Source organism: Pelophylax lessonae (assembly GCF_965119305.1).
Source record: "Pelophylax lessonae genome assembly, chromosome: 4".
Classification (NCBI taxonomy): domain Eukaryota; kingdom Metazoa; phylum Chordata; class Amphibia; order Anura; family Ranidae; genus Pelophylax; species Pelophylax lessonae.
In genome coordinates, this window is record NC_138771.1 from 169,332,172 (window position 1) to 169,354,112 (window position 21,941).

The 21,941-nt window shown below is 45.8% G+C and overlaps 1 protein-coding gene across 1 annotated transcript; it reads left to right on the forward strand.

Annotated features, from left to right (window-relative positions):
* Positions 1–16,295: 16,295 nt before the first annotated feature.
* LOC309554563 (uncharacterized protein) lies at positions 16,296–17,474 on the forward strand (the record flags this gene model as incomplete). The annotated part of the gene is made up of 1 exon (XM_082256300.1): positions 16,296–17,474. The coding sequence occupies one exon, from the start codon at positions 16,296–16,298 to the stop codon at positions 17,472–17,474; it is 1,179 nt and encodes a 392-aa protein (XP_082112426.1).
* Between the last annotated feature and the right edge of the window lie 4,467 nt (positions 17,475–21,941).

Here is a 21,941-nt window from a genome sequence, read left to right on the forward strand (position 1 = left end):
AGTCTGCTCTTGCTCCTGGATAATCCTGCACTATATGCTACAGACACTGCCAATGGTTGCTTAAACCTAACAGCCCTGGGCGCTGAGGACTTAAGAATTGTTTAAAGGCATCGGTCAGCTGGCCGCCTTCTCCGCTGCTCCTCCTTTGACCGAACAAAGCCTCAGAAACATGTTGTCCAGGAAAAATGGTAACCTCCCAGTGTCTGGAAAGGTGTTACACAAATTTTTCTTCAAGGCGTCCTCAAGATGTTTCATCCTCTGCCCCCTATGCGAAGGCAGGATGAGCTCTGCAACTTTACCCTTGTAACGTGGATCAAGAAGAGTTGCCAACCAGGAATGATCCCTCTCCTTGATACCACAAATTGATCATTTTGTATGTCATATATTTGTAATTGGATATGTGATGTGTCAAACTATTCACTATTTTTAAATAATTGAAAAAAATTATATTTTTATACAATTGGATGTGTTGTAGCCTATATAGTCTTACCTATATGGGTGTTTTTTGCCTTTTGTTCTACTTTTGCACTTGGTGCAATATAAACTGTTTAATTTTAGTTTTTTTTTTAAATAAAGAAAAACTTAATAAAGCCAAAAAAATAAAATTCCTGCTGATGCAGAAGGAATAGCACCTATGATGCAAAAGGGGGCCCAGCAATTATGCCCTAAATAAAAGTAGTGCTGCTGCGCCACAAAAAACCCCCTGCAGATGCAGAAGGAATAGCACCTGTGATGCAGAAGGCAGGACAGCAATTATGCCCTAAATATTATCCATGCTGCTGTGCCATGAAAAAAAAAAAAAAACTGCTAACACAGAAGAAATAGCACCTAAGACACAAAAGGGGGAACAGCAATTATACCTTAAATAAAATTAGTGCTGCTGCCCTCCATAAAAAAAAATCACTGCTGATGCAGACGTAATAGCACCTACAACACTAAGAGGGGGAAGAGCAATTAGGCCCTAAATAAAATTAGTACTGCTACACCACAAAAAAAACCCTCATCAGACACCAATGTGAGACTCCAATTCGCTGAGGGGAGCCGACACGCGCACCCTCAGTACACTATGGATTGCAGTGTGGGTGGGGAAGACCAGGGCTAGGGGCCTCACTGCTGGAGCATGGCTCAGCCTCTCAGCAGGCACCGGGCAGAGGGATTGGTGGAGTCCAGTACCAGAACTTGTTCCGGTACTGGGCTCCGCTACAGGACTCAACTCGGATTCGCTGGACACCAGAATTTGCTTGAAATTCCAGGACGGTCCCGGAAAATCCATGATGGTTGGGAGGTATGCATTTCTACCTAAGTTTCCTCTAAAATGTAAACAGAGATGGAAATCTGACCTAGGGAATACAATGGATAATGAATGTCATGATGTACAGCAAAAACTATTAAAAGTACCTTCTCTGCCTTTTATAGGCTGACCAAGATTTTCATTATGCTTAGAACCTCCTGAGCCCCTGAGTTTCTGTGCAAAAAGGTTAAGAAAAGACCCCCTACTGTTGCAAATGCAAAATTAATCAACAATCTTAACTATACCTACTTTGGAGATGTCCATAATTGGTACGTTACTGGAATGGGAATCATATCTATTCCTAATTTATTATCCTACATCTACCAATAATCCACATATATGTATTCTGAGATCTTTTGATTCCTTTCTACTGGATAATCATACTTCCTTGGCCCATTCTGGAGCACTCTTCATAACATGTTATATTTGACTTGGTAGCTAACCAGCCTTCAACTTTGGAAACATAGATGGTGAAAGTAGTAATGATTGTTTTAAAAAATATATCAATCTAAGGATTCAACCTATGAAGACTCACTACTCTGGCCTCATTGGCTGGTCTACCAGTTTTCACTATTGCTTCACCTTCCATCTTTAAGCACAGAGGCCTTTCTTGGTAAAACAAGATGTGTTGACACATCTTTAATCTTTGGATTTAGCTTTTTCTCCTGATTGGGTGTCCCAATGGCACCTTCCAGTTTTGATATTGTCTCCAGGGCAGCCATCAGAAATTTTGGGGCCCCTTACACAGCTTTAGGCCTGGGCCCCTCTGATCCTGACCACCAACATTTTGTGGGGCCCGCCCTCTGGCCGTCCCACCGAATCTGCCCAGTGGCCATCCCACCGAGTCCTTCAGTGCACCCACTTCTATTTTAACACTCTTACAAATTAATGAAAAAATTAATCCAATCCATCAAAGAGACATCCCCATATATTCAGCAAAGAGACATCCCAATCCAGTAAAGAGACAGCCTCATATATACAGCAAAGAGACATCTTAATGCAACAAAGAGACAGCCTCATATATTCAGCAAAGAGACAAAGCAATCCAGTAAAGAGATGGCCTCATATATTCAACAAAGAGATGTCCCAATCCAGCAAAGAGACAGCCTTACATTTTCAGCAAAGAGGCATCCCTTCAGCTGCATCGGCTTACTATGCAGCCGCCATGCTTTAGCAATTGCTAGTTACTACAGCAGCAACAACTCGGTCTTGTTGGTTGGGGCCTGGGCGGCTGGGCCCCTCGGAATGCCTGGGCCCCCTACATGTGTATGGGCTGTCCCCCCCTGATGGCTGCCCTGATTGTCTCTATTATATACCTTTGTTTTTAGCAAATACTGTGCAAACTCTGGGGACATAAGGACTGTATGTAATCTGATCTTTTATCCTCTCATACCAAGTCTAAATATGTCTCTTTCTCATATTACTGCATGTATGTATAATATGTCTGAGAAATAACCATTTTTTCTCACACCAATAGTAATGCTCTTTCTTTTGTTTTTGTTTTTTCAAACCGTTTCTATCTATTTTATTTGTCTAAAAAAAGAAAAAATAGAAATTATCTGATTTAAAAAAAATATCCTTCCTCTACATAGAAGCTGTTGAGACCACATTAAAAAGTGTTTTACATCAGATAACCATGTGCAAATAGTGCCAAGAGAACTCCTTGTTGCCATTATCACCTCTGCGAGGCCAGTGTCTGAGTCTTTGGCATTAGCTTTTAAGAAACCCAATAGTTGCATTGGTATTGCTTAGGTCTTAGACTCTCCTTTTTTAAGGTAGTTACCAAGTTACATTTACATCCTGCCAATGTTCAACGCAGTGGGGACAACCTTCTTATTGGTGGACATATTTTTCACCCAGAGTGACAATAGACAGACTGGGGTGTCATTTGTTATCACTAGTTCATAACAATATTACACTAAGATGCTTGGAGTTTAGGACTTACAGGTAGAAATACAAACCTTTACAGGACTAGCATTGCACATGCGTGTTTGCTGCACTTAATTAGACAACCAGGGGGTGTGATTTGGCTATGACACTGTAAAACCACATCACAGGGAGCTCTGCACCGCCGCTGGGTGATTCCGACAATTAATACACTTACAGTGCCGCGTCCTCACATGCCACCCAGCGGCCGGGCTCCGGGGACACCTGCGGCCAGTTGGGGACAAGCCATTGCTGCATATTTCTTGCGGAATTCCTCCACTCCGATCACCGTCGCCGAATCCAAGATGGCACCGACCCGTCCAGCCGCGGCTACCACTGCCTGTTTAAAGAAAGCTCCCAGACAGGTGCCTGCTCCTGTCCCCTCCAAAGCACAGGATCCAGAGCATATTGACTCTCCCATCCCATCCCCAGAGCTCCCGTGACTCCCCAGGCATATCAGTTCCCCCCACTGGCCAGGAACAGCCCATTGCTGCAGAATGGAGGTCCCTGCTCTCCCTCATCCCCACTAAACAGGACTTCACAGAAATGGCGGCGTCAATTGTGAGTACACTTGCAAATTAAATTAATGATTTAAAGCAGCAGATAGACAATGTGAATGTCAGGGTGGTGAAAGTAGAAGCTGTTACCAACGCCCAAGATACCCGCGTGCGGGCCTTTGAGGACTCCCAGGTGCTGCACAACCGCCGCATAACCCTGCTCCAGCTCCAACTGGATGACGGAGAGAACCGTAACCGTTGCAACAATCAGGCTGAGAGGGATCCCGGAGGCCACCTCTAGCAACGACTTAAGGGCCACGGTCAAGGCCATTTTAAACCGCCTGTTAGATAAACTGCCGACTGTGGAAATTGAGCTGGACAGGGTACATCAGGTACGGGGACCCTGCACTGGTGACCCTGACTCCCCATTTGACATCCTCACCAGAGTGCACTTCTTTACTGTCAAAGAGGAGATTATGCAGAGGGTCTGGTCCAGAGGTCCATTGGACTTTGACAGAGCGACTGTCCGGCTCTTCTCTGACCTTTCCTGCTTGACATTGCGGATGCGGGCTTCTCTGCGACCCCTTCTGGATGTCGTGAGGAGCGTTGGAGCTACGTATCACTGGGGCCACCCCTTCCATTTGGTGGTCCAGAAAGCTGTGGACTCCTTCACCCTACGTTGGCCTGAACAACTTACTGAAATATTTGCATTCTTGGGTGTCCGCCTGGGTACTGTGCTGGACTGGCTGAATCTCCAGTTGGCCAAAGTTCCCTCTCGCCCTGCATCACCGAGACCGCAACGTCTCAGACGCCACAGATCACGCTCCACCGGGTGAAGACCTACCAGCGGGGCTCCAACCTCTCCCAAACCTCTAGAACTGATTCGGCATTTGGGGGTCTATGTTTGCAGGTGCCCCTGGCACCGCACCATATCCTTTATTTGTCTCATGCTGTTACTACTCGGTTAATGCTATGGTTTATATCTGTTCCTCACAGAAATGCTGCTGCTGTATATTGTGTTGCTTCTGATTTGAGTGGGGTACTTCTTGGAGGGCGGGTGTTTATTTCCCCTCCGGTGCCACCGATGGGTAATGGGTTTTAGTTCTGAGGGGGGTTGACCTATTGTTGCGGCGGTGGACCAGGCAGATACCTCCAGGGTGGCGTTTGATGCCCAGGGTCCTGGGTGTAAGGGGCCACGCCGGGCCTCATGCCGTGGCTTTTTTCCACAATGGGGTCCAAGGGTCGCGTCCCGCCTGGTCTCCGGGTGCCGGTCCCCCACTGACTGAGGCATTGATACTCCCGTGTATATTCCCATGCTGGCACTTCTTTTCATTTGGGCTGACACCCCGGCAGTGCATCTCCCACTGCTTTAGCAGAGACTCTCCTACCTCCTAGACCAAGTAGGTTGCGCCTAGTTGCGTGTGGTTCCATATAACCGTTTGTAGCTGACCTTGTTATTTCCCTGACCTGACTCGCTCATTGCAGCTCTCCTATTCTTTGCTGTTCCATCTGTGTCTTCCCTACCCTCCCGCTCTCGCCTCTGTTTCTTCTCTTCCTCTGTTTCTCCTCCCACCCTCTTCCCCTCTCCCCCTTTCCTCCCCCTCCCGTCTCCGGCTGGGGCTAAATGCTTCCATGGCGACCATGGCCCCCCCAGACTGGGTCCAAGCGCCAAGTCACTTTATTGAATGTGAGGGGCCTGGCAACTCCTGAGAAGCGGTCCAGACTGCTATCTGACCTCAAACGCCTGCGGTCACAGGTAGTGTTCCTTCAGGAAATGCACTTTAAACTTTGCAAGGTCCCTAAATTGTGTAATCAAGACTATCCCTGGACCTATCACTCCCCTTTGCCTCTATCAAAATCTAAAGGGTTTAGTATTCTTCTGGCTAGACAGGTCCCCTGGACTTTTGTTGAGGATAAAGTGGACCCCATGGGTAGATATCTCCTTCTGAAGGGGAAGATTGGCACTACCACGGTCACAATGGTCAATACTTACTTCCCAAACTCAGACCAGTTGCCTTTCCTGAGATCGCTGGTCCCCATCCTCTTGGAATTCCGTTAGAGTCTCCTCCTGATGGGGGGATATCAATTTTGCCCAGAGTTGGACGTGTCTCGCTGTGGATCGCATATCTCTTACTCTTACCTCAAAAAAACTGAAGTTGGAATTGTTGCTTCTAAACTTGGTTGACCATTGGAGAGTCACACACCCCATGGTCTGAGACTACATGTTCTACTCTCCGGTACACGATACCTACTCACGTATATATTTTTTACTGATCCAACATAGGGACTTGCCCTCGGTCGTTGACTCCCGGATTGACCAAATTTTGTTTTCCGATCATGTTCCTATATATACGACGCAGAAGCTGGGGGGCGACCGCTCCAAACCTGCAACCTGGAGGCTAAATGAGTCCTTTTTGAAGAACCCGGAAGTGCAGGCGGAGTTGTCACAGACTCTACCCCCAGCCCTGTGTCAGTCTGGGAGGCGCATAAATGCGTGGTTCGGGGCATCTTGATACAGGCTGGAGCCCATCTAAAACGGGACAGGATTAAACAGGTTGATGACCTTTTAGAGCAGATGCACTCCCTTAGCACTTTACATAAGCAATCCCTGGCGCGGACCCACCTGTCAACCCTACAAAAAGTCAGGGAGGAGTTAAATGCCCTCCTCTATTGCAAGGCCTCACAGAGGCTGGCATGGGCCAGGCGTCACACCTATGAGTTCTTCGACAAGCCTGGGTCTATGCTGGCCAGGGCTCTATGAGGCCCGAGAACATGCATTCTTATCACCCATATAGACACGCGGGGTGGGCACAGGGTTCACACCTCTGCATGCATTGCGTCAGAGTTCAGTGCATTTTATAGGGCTCTGTATAATCGCCACCCTGATGAGTCCCGAGTCTTTGGCGACCCAACTCTCGGCCGCCGAGGATTACGTTCGGGAATCTGGCATCCCTACTCTTCCTGCAGAAATCAGCCAATCCTTGGAGACCAACATTACTGCTGAAGAGTTTAACCTCGCGCTGGTCCAGACCAAACCGCATAAAGCTCCGGGCCCTGACGTGTTCACTGTAGCCTATTACAAGGCCTATTTCCCCCGACTCTTGCCCCACACTTCCTCTCGACTTATAATGCTCTACACGGTGGTGGCGGCCTTCCTGTGGATTCTATCAGGGCTTACAACACCCTCATTCACAAAGAAGGGAAGGACCAGGCACAGTGTGGGAACTACCGTCCTATTGCATTGTTGAATGTGAACTTGAAGCTCTATGCCAGAATCCTGGTGAACAGACTCTTACCACACCTCACCCGCTTGATCCCCTTGGATCAGGCGGGGTTCGTGCCATCGAGGGAGGCCCGGGACAATATGATCCGGGTTATAAACCTGATCAATACTGCCTGCGCCAAAGGGATCCCCTTGCTGCTACTCTCCACGGACTCTGAAAAGGCCTTTGACAGGGTGGCCTGGCACTTCATGCGTCACACATTGGCCTGGGCCCTCATATGCTCCGTTGGTTTATGGCCCTGTATTCATCACCCACGGCAGCGGTGCGAGTCAATGACTGGAGGTCAGACTTCTTTCTCCTTTCGAACGGGATGCAACAGGGCTGCCCTCTTTCCCCCTCATCTTTTTCCTGACCTTGGAACCCTTTCTTTGCTTCATCAGAAGGTATCCGGACATAATGGGTATTGAAAAATCATCCGGTCACCACAAGGTCGCAGCTTTTGGTGATGACTTAATTTTCAGTGTCACTAATCAGCAAATATCCCTCCCCAACATTCTACGCACCCTCAAATTATACGGTGAGCTGTCCAATTACAAAATTAATTTCCCAAGTCGGCAGCTCTTAACGTCTCGCTTACTGCCCGGTCGGCCGCTCCTCTATGCGCCTCCTTCCCATTCCAGTGAACAGACTCTTCCATTAAATACCTGGGTGTACATCTCTCCCCCGACATGACTGACCTATATCAAGCGAACTTTCTAGCCCTCCTCCAGTCTCTGAAATCTGACTTTCAGAAGTGGCACTCATTGACCTTGTCGTGGTTCGGTTGCTATATGTCCTCTAGGCCATTCCGATCCGTCTTCCGCTTCCATTTCTCAAAGAGCTGCAGTCCCTGTTTTGGGCCTTTGTCTGGTCCCGTGGAAATGTGGAGTCATTGGTAATTCAAGACTGGGTAACACAGTCAGGGAACAGGGAGATTCACCTCTCATAGTAATAAAATCTCTTGCTTTGCTGAAGGCCCTCTCAGACAGCTCACTGGCTGCAGGGATAGTCAAAATCACCAGCACATACCGTGCAAGCTCTGTCACCTGCTGTGGTCATAGAGCACAGCCACTATTAGACAGAAAACACAGATGTGCCCTGCATTCAGACGTTGCTGCTTCCATTCTACCTCCGCATGCAGAACCTCTGCCTCTCATTTAAGGCCTGGCTGAAATTTTTAATAAATTGGATTGCCTAAATCTAATGGCAGTTTTGGCCACAGGGGGAATAAAGAATGTAAGTGCATACTGCTTTACAACACAAGTGTTGCAGTGCTGCAAACAAAGGGCAGTTTTGAAGGTTTCAGCAACAGGTCAGATTTGTAAAAGGCTTCTGGGATTCCACCTTTTTATAATGAGGTGGCCAATTCATAACAAATACCCCATTATTGGCCCTTCTAGGCAATCAAACTGAAGTTTAAAGGACAGGCACTGCAATACATTTACAACGAATTTAGTCTGCCAAAATATTGCATTCATTCACTGGAAAAGTGAACCTCGAACACGCTAGATTCACCACAAACAAATAGCAGAGAATATATCCAATCATACCTAATGAAGAAGACTTTGTCTGCCTAAAAACTGTATTTGGAGAAGACTGGCAATCATTAAAGCAGTATTAAACCCAAAAGCAAATGTGACGGTACTCACCGTCACTGGGAGTGAAAGACAGATACTTTATGGACACTGAGAAAATGGTTTGAATAACTTCAAATGGGAGAGTAATATTTATCAACAATATCTCTTGAGAAATATGAAGATTTAATCCCACTTTACACTGTTAGACCTATAGCCTGTTGCCATGAAGTCTGTGACTCCTAAATAATCAAAGCAATGCTTAGATGTGTATTCCATGTACTTCAATGTAGGAGACGGACAGACTGTCACTGGCAGTCTTTTCCTACTGTCTGTCTATTGAGGTGTGATGTGGATTGTGTTAAGTCTGTCTGTTCCATTGTTAAATGTAAATGACCTCACATTGTTTTTGTCCAGATGGCTGGATAATTAGTTCAGGTTAATTCCATTCCTGTATACAATTGCATCTGCATAGGATAATGTAATCAGGCAACCCCTGACCTGTGTGTGGTAATCTGATCAGGAGGGGGAGGTCCATGCCTGTATATAAATCCTGAGTGACTGTTTAATAAACAGAGATTCCAGTACAAGAAGTCCACAAGTACAGTGTGGGTTGTGGTTCCGTTACCGCAAACATTTATTGTATTGCAGCTTACCAATTATTAGATATCAGGGCTGCATTAGTTTCCTTTTGTAGGCTTGTTTTTTTCTATTTCCATCTGGTAATCCAGCCAGCAAGTCTCTTGTTTTTCACAACACAAATTCTCCAGCAGAATGTATCAGTTTACATAGATCAGACAAACCACTAAACATTGGCTGGAGTGGTTAAAATTAACAGCTTTTTTAAATTCAAAACTTTTATTCCAAAAGAAAAAAATAAACTGCTTGCTGTAACTGATTATAACTAGTCCATCCGTCCGCGTCTTTGCACGTCCTAAACCTTGCATATGTACAGTTCGGGGGATCTGATATGGTGACGTCAGACACCGCCTTTTGCGTGGTTCTTCACGTGCCAGATTGAGGGTTTATAAAGCGGACTCAGCCTGCTCTCCATTGCAGACTCTGACAAGGGGATAATGTCAACTTCAACTGCCCCAGGTGGGTTGACCTGTCTACTTTTCTTAAGGCCTCTTTGAATATGGATACTTCTCAGTGCCTGCTGGAACTTCTTATCCAGCGGCGCTTGTATTTTGGGGTGAGGCTATTGTTAAAAGTATATATTTTCTTGTTGTGTCTGATTTATGGCCAACTATTTTTTTCACCTGTAGGCTTATGCCCTTTTTTTTTTTTTTTGTGGACCCAGCTTCAGGTGGATGGTCTATATTACTTGGACTTTAACCTCTGCAGCTTAAATCAGATATAGTTAACAATCCTGAATCTTGAAGTACTGGATGATGTCCACCTGAATATTTACTCTATATATTATTTTAAGGTCAGTTCATGGCAAATCAGTCCCTACAGTCTCTACCCCCCCCATCACCCCCTTTTTTCTTTCAATCCCAATTGTCCTTGTTTCCCCTGGTTTATATTAGTGACCTGGTAAGTCTCTATAATTTTGTTTTAGTCCTGAGGGCACTGCACCTTTGTAAGCCCATTCCTTTTTGCCCTCGGTGTCCACATTGGGGGAGATTGGGCTGTGCCCTCACATTGGGCTGTGCCCTCACATTTACCTATTGAGTACACAAGTTCACATTGGTAAGCAACTGGCTAATTATTTAGTGTATTACTGTTGTAATTACATCCAGCCTTTACCATCTGTGCCATTCATTTTTTTGTATTTTACTGATATCATATATCATATCTTGTTACAGATAATGTTTTGCTTTTATCCCTGAAGAATCAGATCAATACACAAAACATGTAGAGGAGTAATTGGACACCCCCACATGTTTAACCACTTTAGGGGTGCCACATTACTTGTGATCTATGTGTAGCACCCTCTTAGGTAGGTGCCTGTGAGTGAGTATAATTTTGGCTTTGTCTGCCTATCAGAGGGGCAGCAGGTAAATTCTGTATTGCACTCCACTTAACAGGGAGCAGGATCTGTGAGTTAGGTCTGCTCAGTGTGCCCAGTGTGCGATTCATATGGTCTGAGGGATTGTCCCCACTGTGCCCAATGGGGAGGCACATTGGACAGTGGAGGAAACCTGGCCAATGTGGACACAGGCTTTTGATACAGCCCTAGGGATTGGCACAGACGGCTGTCTTGGTGCATTGTGGGGTGGGGTATAAAAAGCCAGGGGCATAGGTGCACAAGGTCTTTGGTGGGTGGTGGCCGCCTCCTCTTCTGAAGCAGTTGGTGCGTGGCCACAGGTAGTCGGCCTGGTGAGCCAGAGGTGTGGAGCTGAGCCCAGAGGTCCAGAAGAGCTGACTGGAGGAGTTGAGGCACTGCGAGAATCTGGAAAAGCAGTATCGTGGGTACAGAGGATCTTGCCTAAGGGTCTGCCCAGGAAGGGGACCACTCCGGAGCAGTGTAATCAGTGGACGGGTGTCAGCTGGAGGAAAGGGGGTACTAGGTGAGTACCCTCAAGAGAAGTACAGTAAGGAAACAAAAACATCAACTCCAAGACTGATTATTGATGGAGCCAAGAACATAAAGTGCTAAGATTTCTGCTTGCAGTTGCTACGGGTAACCCAAGGGAATCCAAAAGTTTGTAAAACCAGCAACCTTCAAGGGCGCAGTGCTGCATATGTATACTGAATAAGATATTCTGTCTATGCAAGTGATAGATGTGTTTTTATTATGTGTCTGTGTATACAAATACTATTTTTTTTCTTCTATTTAACCATTGTATTAATAAACATTTACAATTTTTTATGTTACTTTAGGTGTTGTTCATTGGTATTGTAATAATCCATGCATTATTATGTTTTTTGTTTTGTTGGTATTTTTTGGTATTATTATTATATCACAGTGTACAAAAGGAATAAGACACGAAGGGGAGAGAAACCATCCCCAAAATACATGAAGAAGATGTATATTCTACTACAAAAATAATGTAACATCATAATAATTGCTATCACCGAAAATGTGAAACCGAGTTACCAAAATGTAAGAAAGAGCAGTTTAACAGGGATACATATTCTCAAGGGAGAAGAAATGTCCAAGGGAAGGGGCGACAGGAAAAAGGTAGCAGATGTGAAATAGACAGCAGAAAAAATATACACGTGAGTTAACATGCGTTTTTATGGATGTAAGTGGGTACCTTGAGATTGACGGCTGTATCTGGGCTTGGAGTACCGCAAGCATATAATCAATTATATGAGGAGAGCAGTTATATGAATTGGATAAGTCTCTAGGAGGGTATCAGATAGGGAGTGGGGTGCTTCTGCCATCAGATTGTCAGGGGAGAAGTTTGGAGAATTTAGAGAATTTGTTCATTGTTTTTTTGTGTTTTAGCAAAGAAAAAAATCCACATGGCAGTGGTCATTGAGTGATGAGAGAACAGCAGAAAGTGGTGGGTGGGATAAGGTTTTTCCAGGAACGTGCTATGGTTAAGCGGGCTGCTATCAAAACATGTGTAACACTAGCATGGCATTTAGATGGCCAGGAAGATAGGCCTAGACCAAACAGAGCTGCCTGAGGATTAAGTACACATGAAATATTAGTGTGTTTGTACAGAAGGTTAGAAATATTCCTCCAAAATATTGGTACGTAGGGGCACTCCCACCGGATAAGATATGGAGTGTGTTAGTGTTGCAGTTCCTCCAGAATTTTGGGGAATGAGTTGGATATATTCAGGCTATCCTGATAAGCATATAGTACCATTGATATTATATTTTTATCACTGTTTCCCAGTGTGAAACATTGCTGGAAGAAAGAGTAGGGATGCGCAGAGCTTGATACCAGAAGTTGAAGGAGGCGGTACTCTGTGTATTTTGTCACAACCCCCCCCCCCCCCACTTTGTTGGGGTTTTCTGGGGGTTAATTCCCCCTACTTTTTGAATTAGTAAATTTTGGATGATGGTACAATATCCCCCTCCCTCCCCTTAATGCATTAGTCTGGTTCACTTGGGGCTTTTAATTTAAATCATAACTGATTAAACTGATTGCAGTTTGGCTTCAATTTGCTTCTAATGCATGTAGCACTCCCTCCAAGACTGACAATGCTGCAGTCTGCTGTGTCTCCAATGCTCATTCCTCCAGAGTTGTGTCCCACTAATACAGGAGGTATGTTACTGGCCAGATCACCAGGTGTAAACTGGGGGGAATAAAGCCAAAGAAAAGAAAACTGATTCAGCCACCACATCTAATGATTAGTATGCTGCAATATATTACATTTTGGGTTTTCGGGTTTTGGGTTTAATGCCTCTTTAATATAAGTACAGTAAGGAAACAAAAACATCAACTCCTAGACTGATTATTGATGGAGCCAAGAACATAAAGTGCTAAGATTTCTGCTTGCAGTTGCTACGGGTAACCCAAGGGAATCCAAAAGTTTGTAAAACCAGCAACCTTCAAGGGCGCAGTGCTGCATATGTATACTGAATAAGATATTCTGTCTATGCAAGTGATGTGTTTTTATTATGTGTCTGTGTATACAAATACTATTTTTTTTCTTCTATTTAACCATTGTATTAATAAACATTTACAATTTTTTATGTTACTTTAGGTGTTGTTCATTGGTATTGTAATAATCCATGCATTATTATGTTTTTTGTTTTGTTGGTATTTTTTGGTATTATTATTATATCACTGTGTACAAAAGGAATAAGACACGAAGGGGAGAGAAACCATCCCCAAAATACATGAAGAAGATGTATATTCTACTACAAAAATAATGTAACATCATAATAATTGCTATCACCGAAAATGTGAAACCGAGTTACCAAAATATAAGAAAGAGCAGTTTAACAGGGATACATATTCTCAAGGGAGAAGAAATGTCCAAGGGAAGGGGCGACAGGAAAAAGGTAGCAGATGTTAAATAGACAGCAGAAAAAATATACACGTGAGTTAACATGCGTTTTTATGGATGTAAGTGGGTACCTTGAGATTGACGGCTGTATCTGGGCTTGGAGTACCGCAAGCATATAATCAATTATATGAGGAGAGCAGTTATATGAATTGGATAAGTCTCTAGGAGGGTATCAGATAGGGAGTGGGGTGCTTCTGCCATCAGATTGTCAGGGGAGAAGTTTGGAGAATTTAGAGAATTTGTTCATTGTTTTTTTGTGTTTTAGCAAAGAAAAAAATCCACATGGCAGTGGTCATTGAGTGATGAGAGAACAGCAGAAAGTGGTGGGTGGGATAAGGTTTTTCCAGGAACGTGCTATGGTTAAGCGGGCTGCTATCAAAATATGTGCAACACTAGCATGGCATTTAGATGGCCAGGAAGATAGGCCTAGACCAAACAGAGCTGCCTGAGGATTAAGTACACATGAAATATTAGTGTGTTTGTACAGAAGGTTAGAAATATTCCTCCAAAATATGGCTACGTAGGGGCACTCCCACCGGATAAGATATGGAGTGTGTTAGTGTTGCAGTTCCTCCAGAATTTTGGGGAATGAGTTGGATATATTCAGGCTATCCTGATAAGCATATAGTACCATTGATAATATATTTTTATCACTGTTTCCCAGTGTGAAACATTGCTGGAAGAAAGAGTAGGGATGCGCAGAGCTTGATACCAGAAGTTGAAGGAGGCGGTACTCTGTGTATTTTGTCACAACCCCCCCCCCCCCACTTTGTTGGGGTTTTCTGGGGGTTAATTCCCCCTACTTTTTGAATTAGTAAATTTTGGATGATGGTACAATATCCCCCTCCCTCCCCTTAATGCATTAGTCTGGTTCACTTGGGGCTTTTAATTTAAATCATAACTGATTAAACTGATTGCAGTTTGGCTTCAATTTGCTTCTAATGCATGTAGCACTCCCTCCAAGACTGACAATGCTGCAGTCTGCTGTGTCTCCAATGCTCATTCCTCCAGAGTTGTGTCCCACTAATACAGGAGGTATGTTACTGGCCAGATCACCAGGTGTAAACTGGGGGGAATAAAGCCAAAGAAAAGAAAACTGATTCAGCCACCACATCTAATGATTAGTATGCTGCAATATATTACATTTTGGGTTTTCGGGTTTTGGGTTTAATGCCTCTTTAATATAAGGATAGATCAAATATAGAGCACTATTATGATATATTGATAGATAAAGTATGTACTGCAGTAATTAGTATGTTCAAATCAATAAATATTCAGCGCTATACCTACTTATCCAAACGTGTGTTATAAACAAGTGCTCACAATGATGACAATATAATGTGTAATAATAATAATAATAATGAAATCACAGTGTTAAACAAAGTAAGATGCAATTCTTGGTGCTAATGTGCAGTTCATATAATTCCCATGTGACTTGAATCCTTCAACAAATCACATTCCATGAAAGATCCTTCATCCAAATAATCAATTTTTAAATGCTCCAAAAAAAACGCTGTGCCACATCCAGGGCCGGTGCTAGACTATTTTGTGCCCTAGGCAAGACCAGCTACTTGTGCCCCCCCCCAAAAAAAAAAAAAATAAAAAGAGAAGGGGTTAAAAACTCCTGTGTCATACCCAGTGACCCTGATCTGATGGCTCCTCTAAGTTATGCTGTCATACCCAGTGACCCCCATATTCCTCCATGTCACACCTGGGGACCCTAATGTCCCTCTATGCCACACCAAGGGACCCCGATTATCCTCCATGTCACACCAGGGGCACTTGATGTTCCTCCATGTCATACCCAGAGACCAATTCCTCATTGCACACCTGGTGACCCCGAAACCCTGTTACACCCAGTGACCCCTATCCCCCATGGCACACGTGGTGACCCTGATTCCCTTTCACACCAGGGAACCTCCATGTCACACCCAGGGACCCTGATCCCCTGTTCTGGGGACACTCACTGGGCGATATGAAAAGAGTGGCCCGCACTCTGCCCTCCTTCACTGTGATCCTGCTGATTCCTTCTTCTAGGATGCTCCTCTTCTGGACCACAGTGCTCACCACAGCTCCAACCAGCTCCTGGTGAAGGGAGAAGCAGCAGTCCGAGAACTCCGCACGTCCCTAATCCCAAACCTCCTCAGACCATTCCCGGTGCCTCGTCGTTTCTGCTCCAGTAAAGGTGCCACCCTCCAGTGCCAAGCTTGGGGTCAGGTTCAGCTCTCCTCCGCTCCCTGCTTAATACCGACCCAGGGAAATGAACGGCTGCCCATCAGCTCAGTGCAGAGAGTCACTTCCTGCCCAGGGTTTACACCATTCAGCTCCAGCCAAAGAGGATCGTCATGCAGGCAGCACTCCTGTGGGCTCCCTTCCTGCCTCTTGGGCCCCCCCCCAACAGTGGTGGAAAGCCAGGGCCTGGTAGTTAAGCCACTGCCCCAGACACCTGGCATCTTCCTTTGTCCATTCTTCCTCCCCCACTGCTGCCCCCTCCCCTCAGCTCACAAGGATCATTCATGATGGACAGAGAGTGCCAACTCATGCTGCGCCCCTAGGTTGCAATGCGCCCTAGGAAGGAAGCACCAGCCCTGGCCACATCATACATGCTCCCCCCTTATGAGTGTATTCTCACCTCAAGGTATGTGACCCCACATTTAAGTTAGGTCAAACTGTGCCTGTGGGGGGCGTGGCTTGCGCGCGTGCTGCATGGACGCTTGAGCTGAGAGCTCTCTGTACCCGGCCGACTCTTACCCCAGCATATCCGAGGCACAGCGACCTCTGACTCTCAACACTTACCGGAACACCTTGCTGAATACATCGGGAAGATGACCAGCCGTAAGAGGAAGGATGAGCGGGGCCCGAAAAAGCTCACGGCCTTCTTCTTTCCACAGCCGCCTTTCCCTGAGAGGATCCAAGATGGCGCCGCAGCGCGACATGACGGCGGGAGTCCTGCGGCCTACACGGATCTCCCTGATGCGGTCCCAGCGTCATCTCCTGAGGACTCCCCCTCGCTGCCTCCTATGCCGGACTCCTCTCCTGCAACACCGATATCGGGTAGCCCGGCGAAGTCGAGGATGCGCATGGACCCTGCTAATCCTCCCGGGATTGATGTGAGTACATCTTTTGCCTCTATGCACTCTATGACAGCACTTCAATCCTCTATTGCTGCGTTTCCCACTACTGGCCAGCCTGTCCTGGACACCACAATGAAAAACATGTTAATGACTTTCCAATCCTCCCTTATGGCTAATCTCACCACCATAATGGACAGATTTACTTATGAAATGAGACATATGGGCAGCAGGGTGTCACATATGGAGCATGGTATGCAGGAATGTGCTGAAACGGTTAATGACCTTGTGGACGCTTATCAGGAGCAAAGGGAGGACACAGAATGGATTAAATCCAAAATAGCGGATTTGGAGGATCGTTCGCGCCGCAATAACATCAAGCTGCGCGGCATTCCTGAATCAGTGCAGCCGAACGATCTTCTCCAGCATGCATCCACTCTTTTCTCTACTTTGGTCCCTGAATTGGCTCCTATCGAACTGACTATTGACAGAATTCACAGAATCCCTAAGCCCCGCCACCTGGAAGATTCTGTGCCAAGAGATGTGCTTTTGCGCATGCACTTCTATCCCGCCAAAGAAAAAATCCTCAAGGTATCCAGGCAGCTGGGAACACTCCCTGATCCTTATGCAGCAGTGCAGCTCTACGCTGACTTGTCTCAGCATACCCTGCAACAAAGGAGGCAACTAAAAACCCTCACAAAAGCCCTTTTCAATCATAAAATTCTGTATAAGTGGCGCCACCCGGCGACTTTGCTTGTTACTCATAATGGGATCCCGCACACCATATCCACCATAGAAGGAGGGATGCGGCTCCTTCACTCTTGGGGTATCATCCCGGATCCCCCGAGGAACTTCCATGATGGCTCTCAACATTCTTCCTCATCCCGCTCGAGACCTCAACAAGGACAAGGACGCCAAAATCATCGACCATGACAAGCTGTGCTTCCCTGCTTTCTCGTCTACTAGCCCGGCCGGGCTACAGCTCGTTCTTTATTCTGTTCCTGTAACCAGTTAATCCACCCTGGTGGATGTCCCCTGTTTCTTTATCAGTAGGCCTCTCCGTAGGATACCCCTACTGATCATCAGTCCACATCGGCCACTCAACCCACTTACCAAGCATAGTTCAAGCAGCCTCATTTGGTTGCTCATCAGAGAAGTATTGCATACTCATTGCTTTTTTTTTTTGTTGTTTGCTTCTATTTTTTGTGTACCCCACCTTTAGTGCCCTCATTCACCAGCGGCTGTAACTCTCGGAACTAGTGACAGCGACTGAATCCGTCTGCCTTTTTGGACACCCTCAGGTACCTGGAGTCCTCACCAGTGACGCAAGACTCACTATAAGCTGCCTGCCATCGAGACTTCAGGTACGGTCTTCACCTTCTTGGACACATCACTGTCTTCAACTACACACTTTTACCAGCCATGTCTCTCAATGTTCTTTCCCTGAATGCCAGGGGCCTTAACCACCCTGTAAAACGGTCCTCGTTGTGGAAATCCGCTCTCTCCTTTCAGAGTGACATAATCTGTGTGCAGGAAACTCATTTCTCCCAATCCGCAACTCCCAAATGTTCCCATACTCAATTTCCCCACGTATATCTGGCGTCAAGCAAGAAAAAGCGCAAAGGGGTTCTAATAGCCATCCACCAGTCCCTGTCATACCAACTTCATGACTCTATCATAGACCCGAAAGGTCGTTACATCATTCTCCAGTGTATTATAGACAATCGCAATTTCACTTTGGTTAATCTCTATGCGCCTAATGTGCACCAGATGACCTTTATCCGATCGATTGTGGACAAAGCTAAATCCCTCCAATGGGGACATTTACTGCTATGCGGTGACTTCAATCTGGCTCCTGACAGTGCTATGGATTCATCTGCCTCTCCTAAAAAGCACAACACTTCCCTGTCCAAGTTTTTGTGGGAATCTGATTTGTATGACGCGTGGAGGTGCTGTCATGCGGGGGAGAGGGACTATTCTTACCTTTCCCCTCGTCACGGCACCTACTCGCGTATTGACCTGTGCATTACTGACAAGCATCTTTTGGATCATGTCTCTTCTATCGAGCTGCACACTGCCACCTGGTCGGATCATTCCCCCTTAAGCATATTGTTTGCCTTGGGTGCTCCTAAGATGTCCACGTTTGTGTGGAAACTTCCTAGCTATCTTATAACCAATCCGGACTACGTAGCGGAGATTCAGAATCAACTTGATTACTTTATTAATGAAAATACCTTGCCTGATACCGATCCGGTGGTAGTGTGGAATGCTCATAAAGCTGTATTACGCGGTTTGTTTTTACAATTGGGAGCTAGAGAACGGAAAAGGAGAACGCAGCATTTAGATACCCTTACCAACAAACTAGCGTCCCTGGATGCACAAAACAAGACAGACCCTTCCCCAGTCCTTCAGGCTCAAATCTTTGCGACTAGACAGGAACTTCGGTCTTTCTTGCTGGAGAAGTACAGTTTCTCCCTCAAGAAATGGAAAGCCAACACATACGCCACCAGTGACAAAGCCACCAAAGCTATGGCCCTTCGAATTAAGGGTCAACGGATCAAATCCAAAATCCCTAGCATGATTCATCCCAAGACAAAAGAGAAATTGCTCAAACCTACACTTATAGCCAATGCCTTTAGTTCTTACTATGAATCCCTCTATAATCTTAGGTCGGATCCCTCGACCTTCCAACCGACCCCTGCGGACATTGACGACTTTCTCGCACAAATTGAACTCCCTGCCCTTTTGCCCCAAGATATAAACTCTTTAAACAGACCCTTCTCTGACTTGGAAATTAAGACTGCTATAGCTTCGCTTCCCAACATGAAATCACCTGGACCAGACGGGTATTCTTCGGAATACTATAAGAAATTTAGTGACACCTTGACCCCCCTTCTTCGAAATGTATTTAATTCTGCTGCCTCCTCCTCATCCTTTCCGAAGGAAATGTTAAGTGCATTAATTGTGACCCTGCCTAAGCCTGGGAAGGAACCTGATCAACCTCAAAATTTTAGGCCCATATCCCTGTTAAACATAGATGTGAAGATATACGCCAAAGTTATAGCCGCCAGATTGGTGGACCTACTTCCCCAAATTATACATAAGGATCAATCGGGATTCACTAAAGGTCGTCAAGCGTCAGACGCTACTAGGCGTGTGGTTAATATTATCCATCATGTGGGCCTCAATGGGACGCCTTCTCTGCTCCTATCACTGGACGCGGAGAAGGCGTTCGATAGGGTCCACTGGGGGTTTCTATCAGCCGTCCTTCAAAAATTCGGATTTCGTGGATTTATTCACGACGCCATTATGGCCTTATACTCCACGCCCTCTGCAGTAGTCCGTACAACGGAAGCTATTTCTACTCCGTTTAATATCACCAATGGCACTAGGCAGGGATGTCCACTCTCCCCTCTGATTTTTAACATGATTATGGAAACTTTAGCCACACATATCCGATCCAATCCCAAAATCTCTGGTTTACTTATGGGTGATCAACACCATAAAATTAGTCTCTTCGCGGATGATGTGATACTTATGATATCAGACCCAACTACGTCCCTCCCGGAAATTCAAAGGATTCTTCAGTGGTTTGGAAGGGTCTCCTTTTATAAAGTAAATGAGTCCAAGTCCAACATATTGGGTATTGGCATTAATGCCACCATGCGTAACTTGTTGCAACACCAATTCCCGTATGCGTGGGCAGACCAAAGCATATCCTATCTGGGCGTACAATTAACTGCATCTACGAAACAGCTATTTCACCACAATTTCCTTTCTGCTCGCACTAAATTGCAGGACAACCTCAAGCATGTAGCTTCCTTTGAATTCTCCTGGTTGGGGCGTTTAGCAGCGTTTAAAATGATGTATTTTCCCCAATTACTGTACCTCTTTCGTACCCTTCCGATCCCCCTCCCAAAGACTTATCTTAGATCTCTTCAGTCCCTACTGTCCAAATATATATGGCAAAACAAAAAACCCAGGTGTGCTCACGTTAAACTGATTAAACATCGTCTGGCGGGTGGAGCGGGATACGTGGACATCTCTGACTATTACCTGGCATCAGTTTTGTCTCCACTGCGCGATTGGTTTAGGGACGCGCCTACTACACTGTGGTGCGCAATGGAGGCTACATATTGCACCAGGCAGAAATTGTCTGACTGGTTGTTGGCGACTACCCTAAGCCCCAAGTTGCCTTCCTTTCTTCCTCCATTCATGACTGCAGCAGCTAGGGCGTGGAGAATCCTTGTGGCACAAGATGCCTCAACCTCTACAACTTCCCCACTCCATATCCCATTGTCAGCATTACACTCGCTTATCCCTCACGTTGACCTTTCCGTTTGGCAAATTAAAGGCATTACCCATCTCGGGAAACTATACGACGGCCCCAACCTGATTCCATTTAGCACCCTCCAAGCGAAATTCGACCTTCCTGGATCCGCAGTATTCACATATCTTCGGGTGTCACATTTCCTCAATTCTGCCCAGTTAGGGCCCGCGACTATTCCTACCCAGGCTTGGCGGTTCTTGGTAGACTCAGGATACTCTGGTCAGAAAGGCATTACGGTCTTCTATAATCTTTTCCAATGTAAGACGTTCTTCACCAAGTCTGTTCCCCACACTCAATGGGAAAGGGATATTGGTCAAGAATTTTCTGTCACACAATGGAGCAGAGCTATTCGTTCCATCTATGCAGCCACTAGTTGTGTCAAACTTTGGGAGTTACACATAAAATTTTCCCTCAGATGGTACCTCACGCCTTCCAGAATTTGCAAGTTTGATCCCCAGAACGACGGTAAATGCTGGCGTATGTGTGGGCAAGATGGTACGCTTTTCCATGTCCTGTGGCGCTGTCCAAAACTTACCCGATATTGGGCCCAGGTTTTCAAGTTATTGGCGGAAGTCTTACACTGTCCAACCGCAATCAAACCCGGTCTGGCCTTACTTAATCTTGAGATTGAGCAGCTTCCTACTCTCTGTAGACATGTTGCGACCCACATACTGTTAGCAGCCAGGCTCACTGTGACACGCGCTTGGAAACAAGCCAATCCACCGACTATTAAAGAAGTCATTGATCTTATCAATACCCATTTCACATTTGAAAGATCACTTTCCCTTAAGAACCGAGCTAGGGCCAGTGTAGAAGCCCAGTGGAAACCATGGTGTGACTGGATGGAGCATTTGACATTAAGCTCAGATCTGTTTTGAATACCTACCTTGACATGTTCCTTATCATACTCTGCGGGGAGGGGAGCGGCTACCCAGACACGCTCTCCGCGCCTGGACACAGTTTGGTTCCCAATAGGGGTGCCCAGGTGGGGGGAGCTAAGATCTATCTGGTATAATGGAGATCTCTCCGAGTGGCCCAGTGGTGTGACCTTCATGGTTTGGTCGTGATGA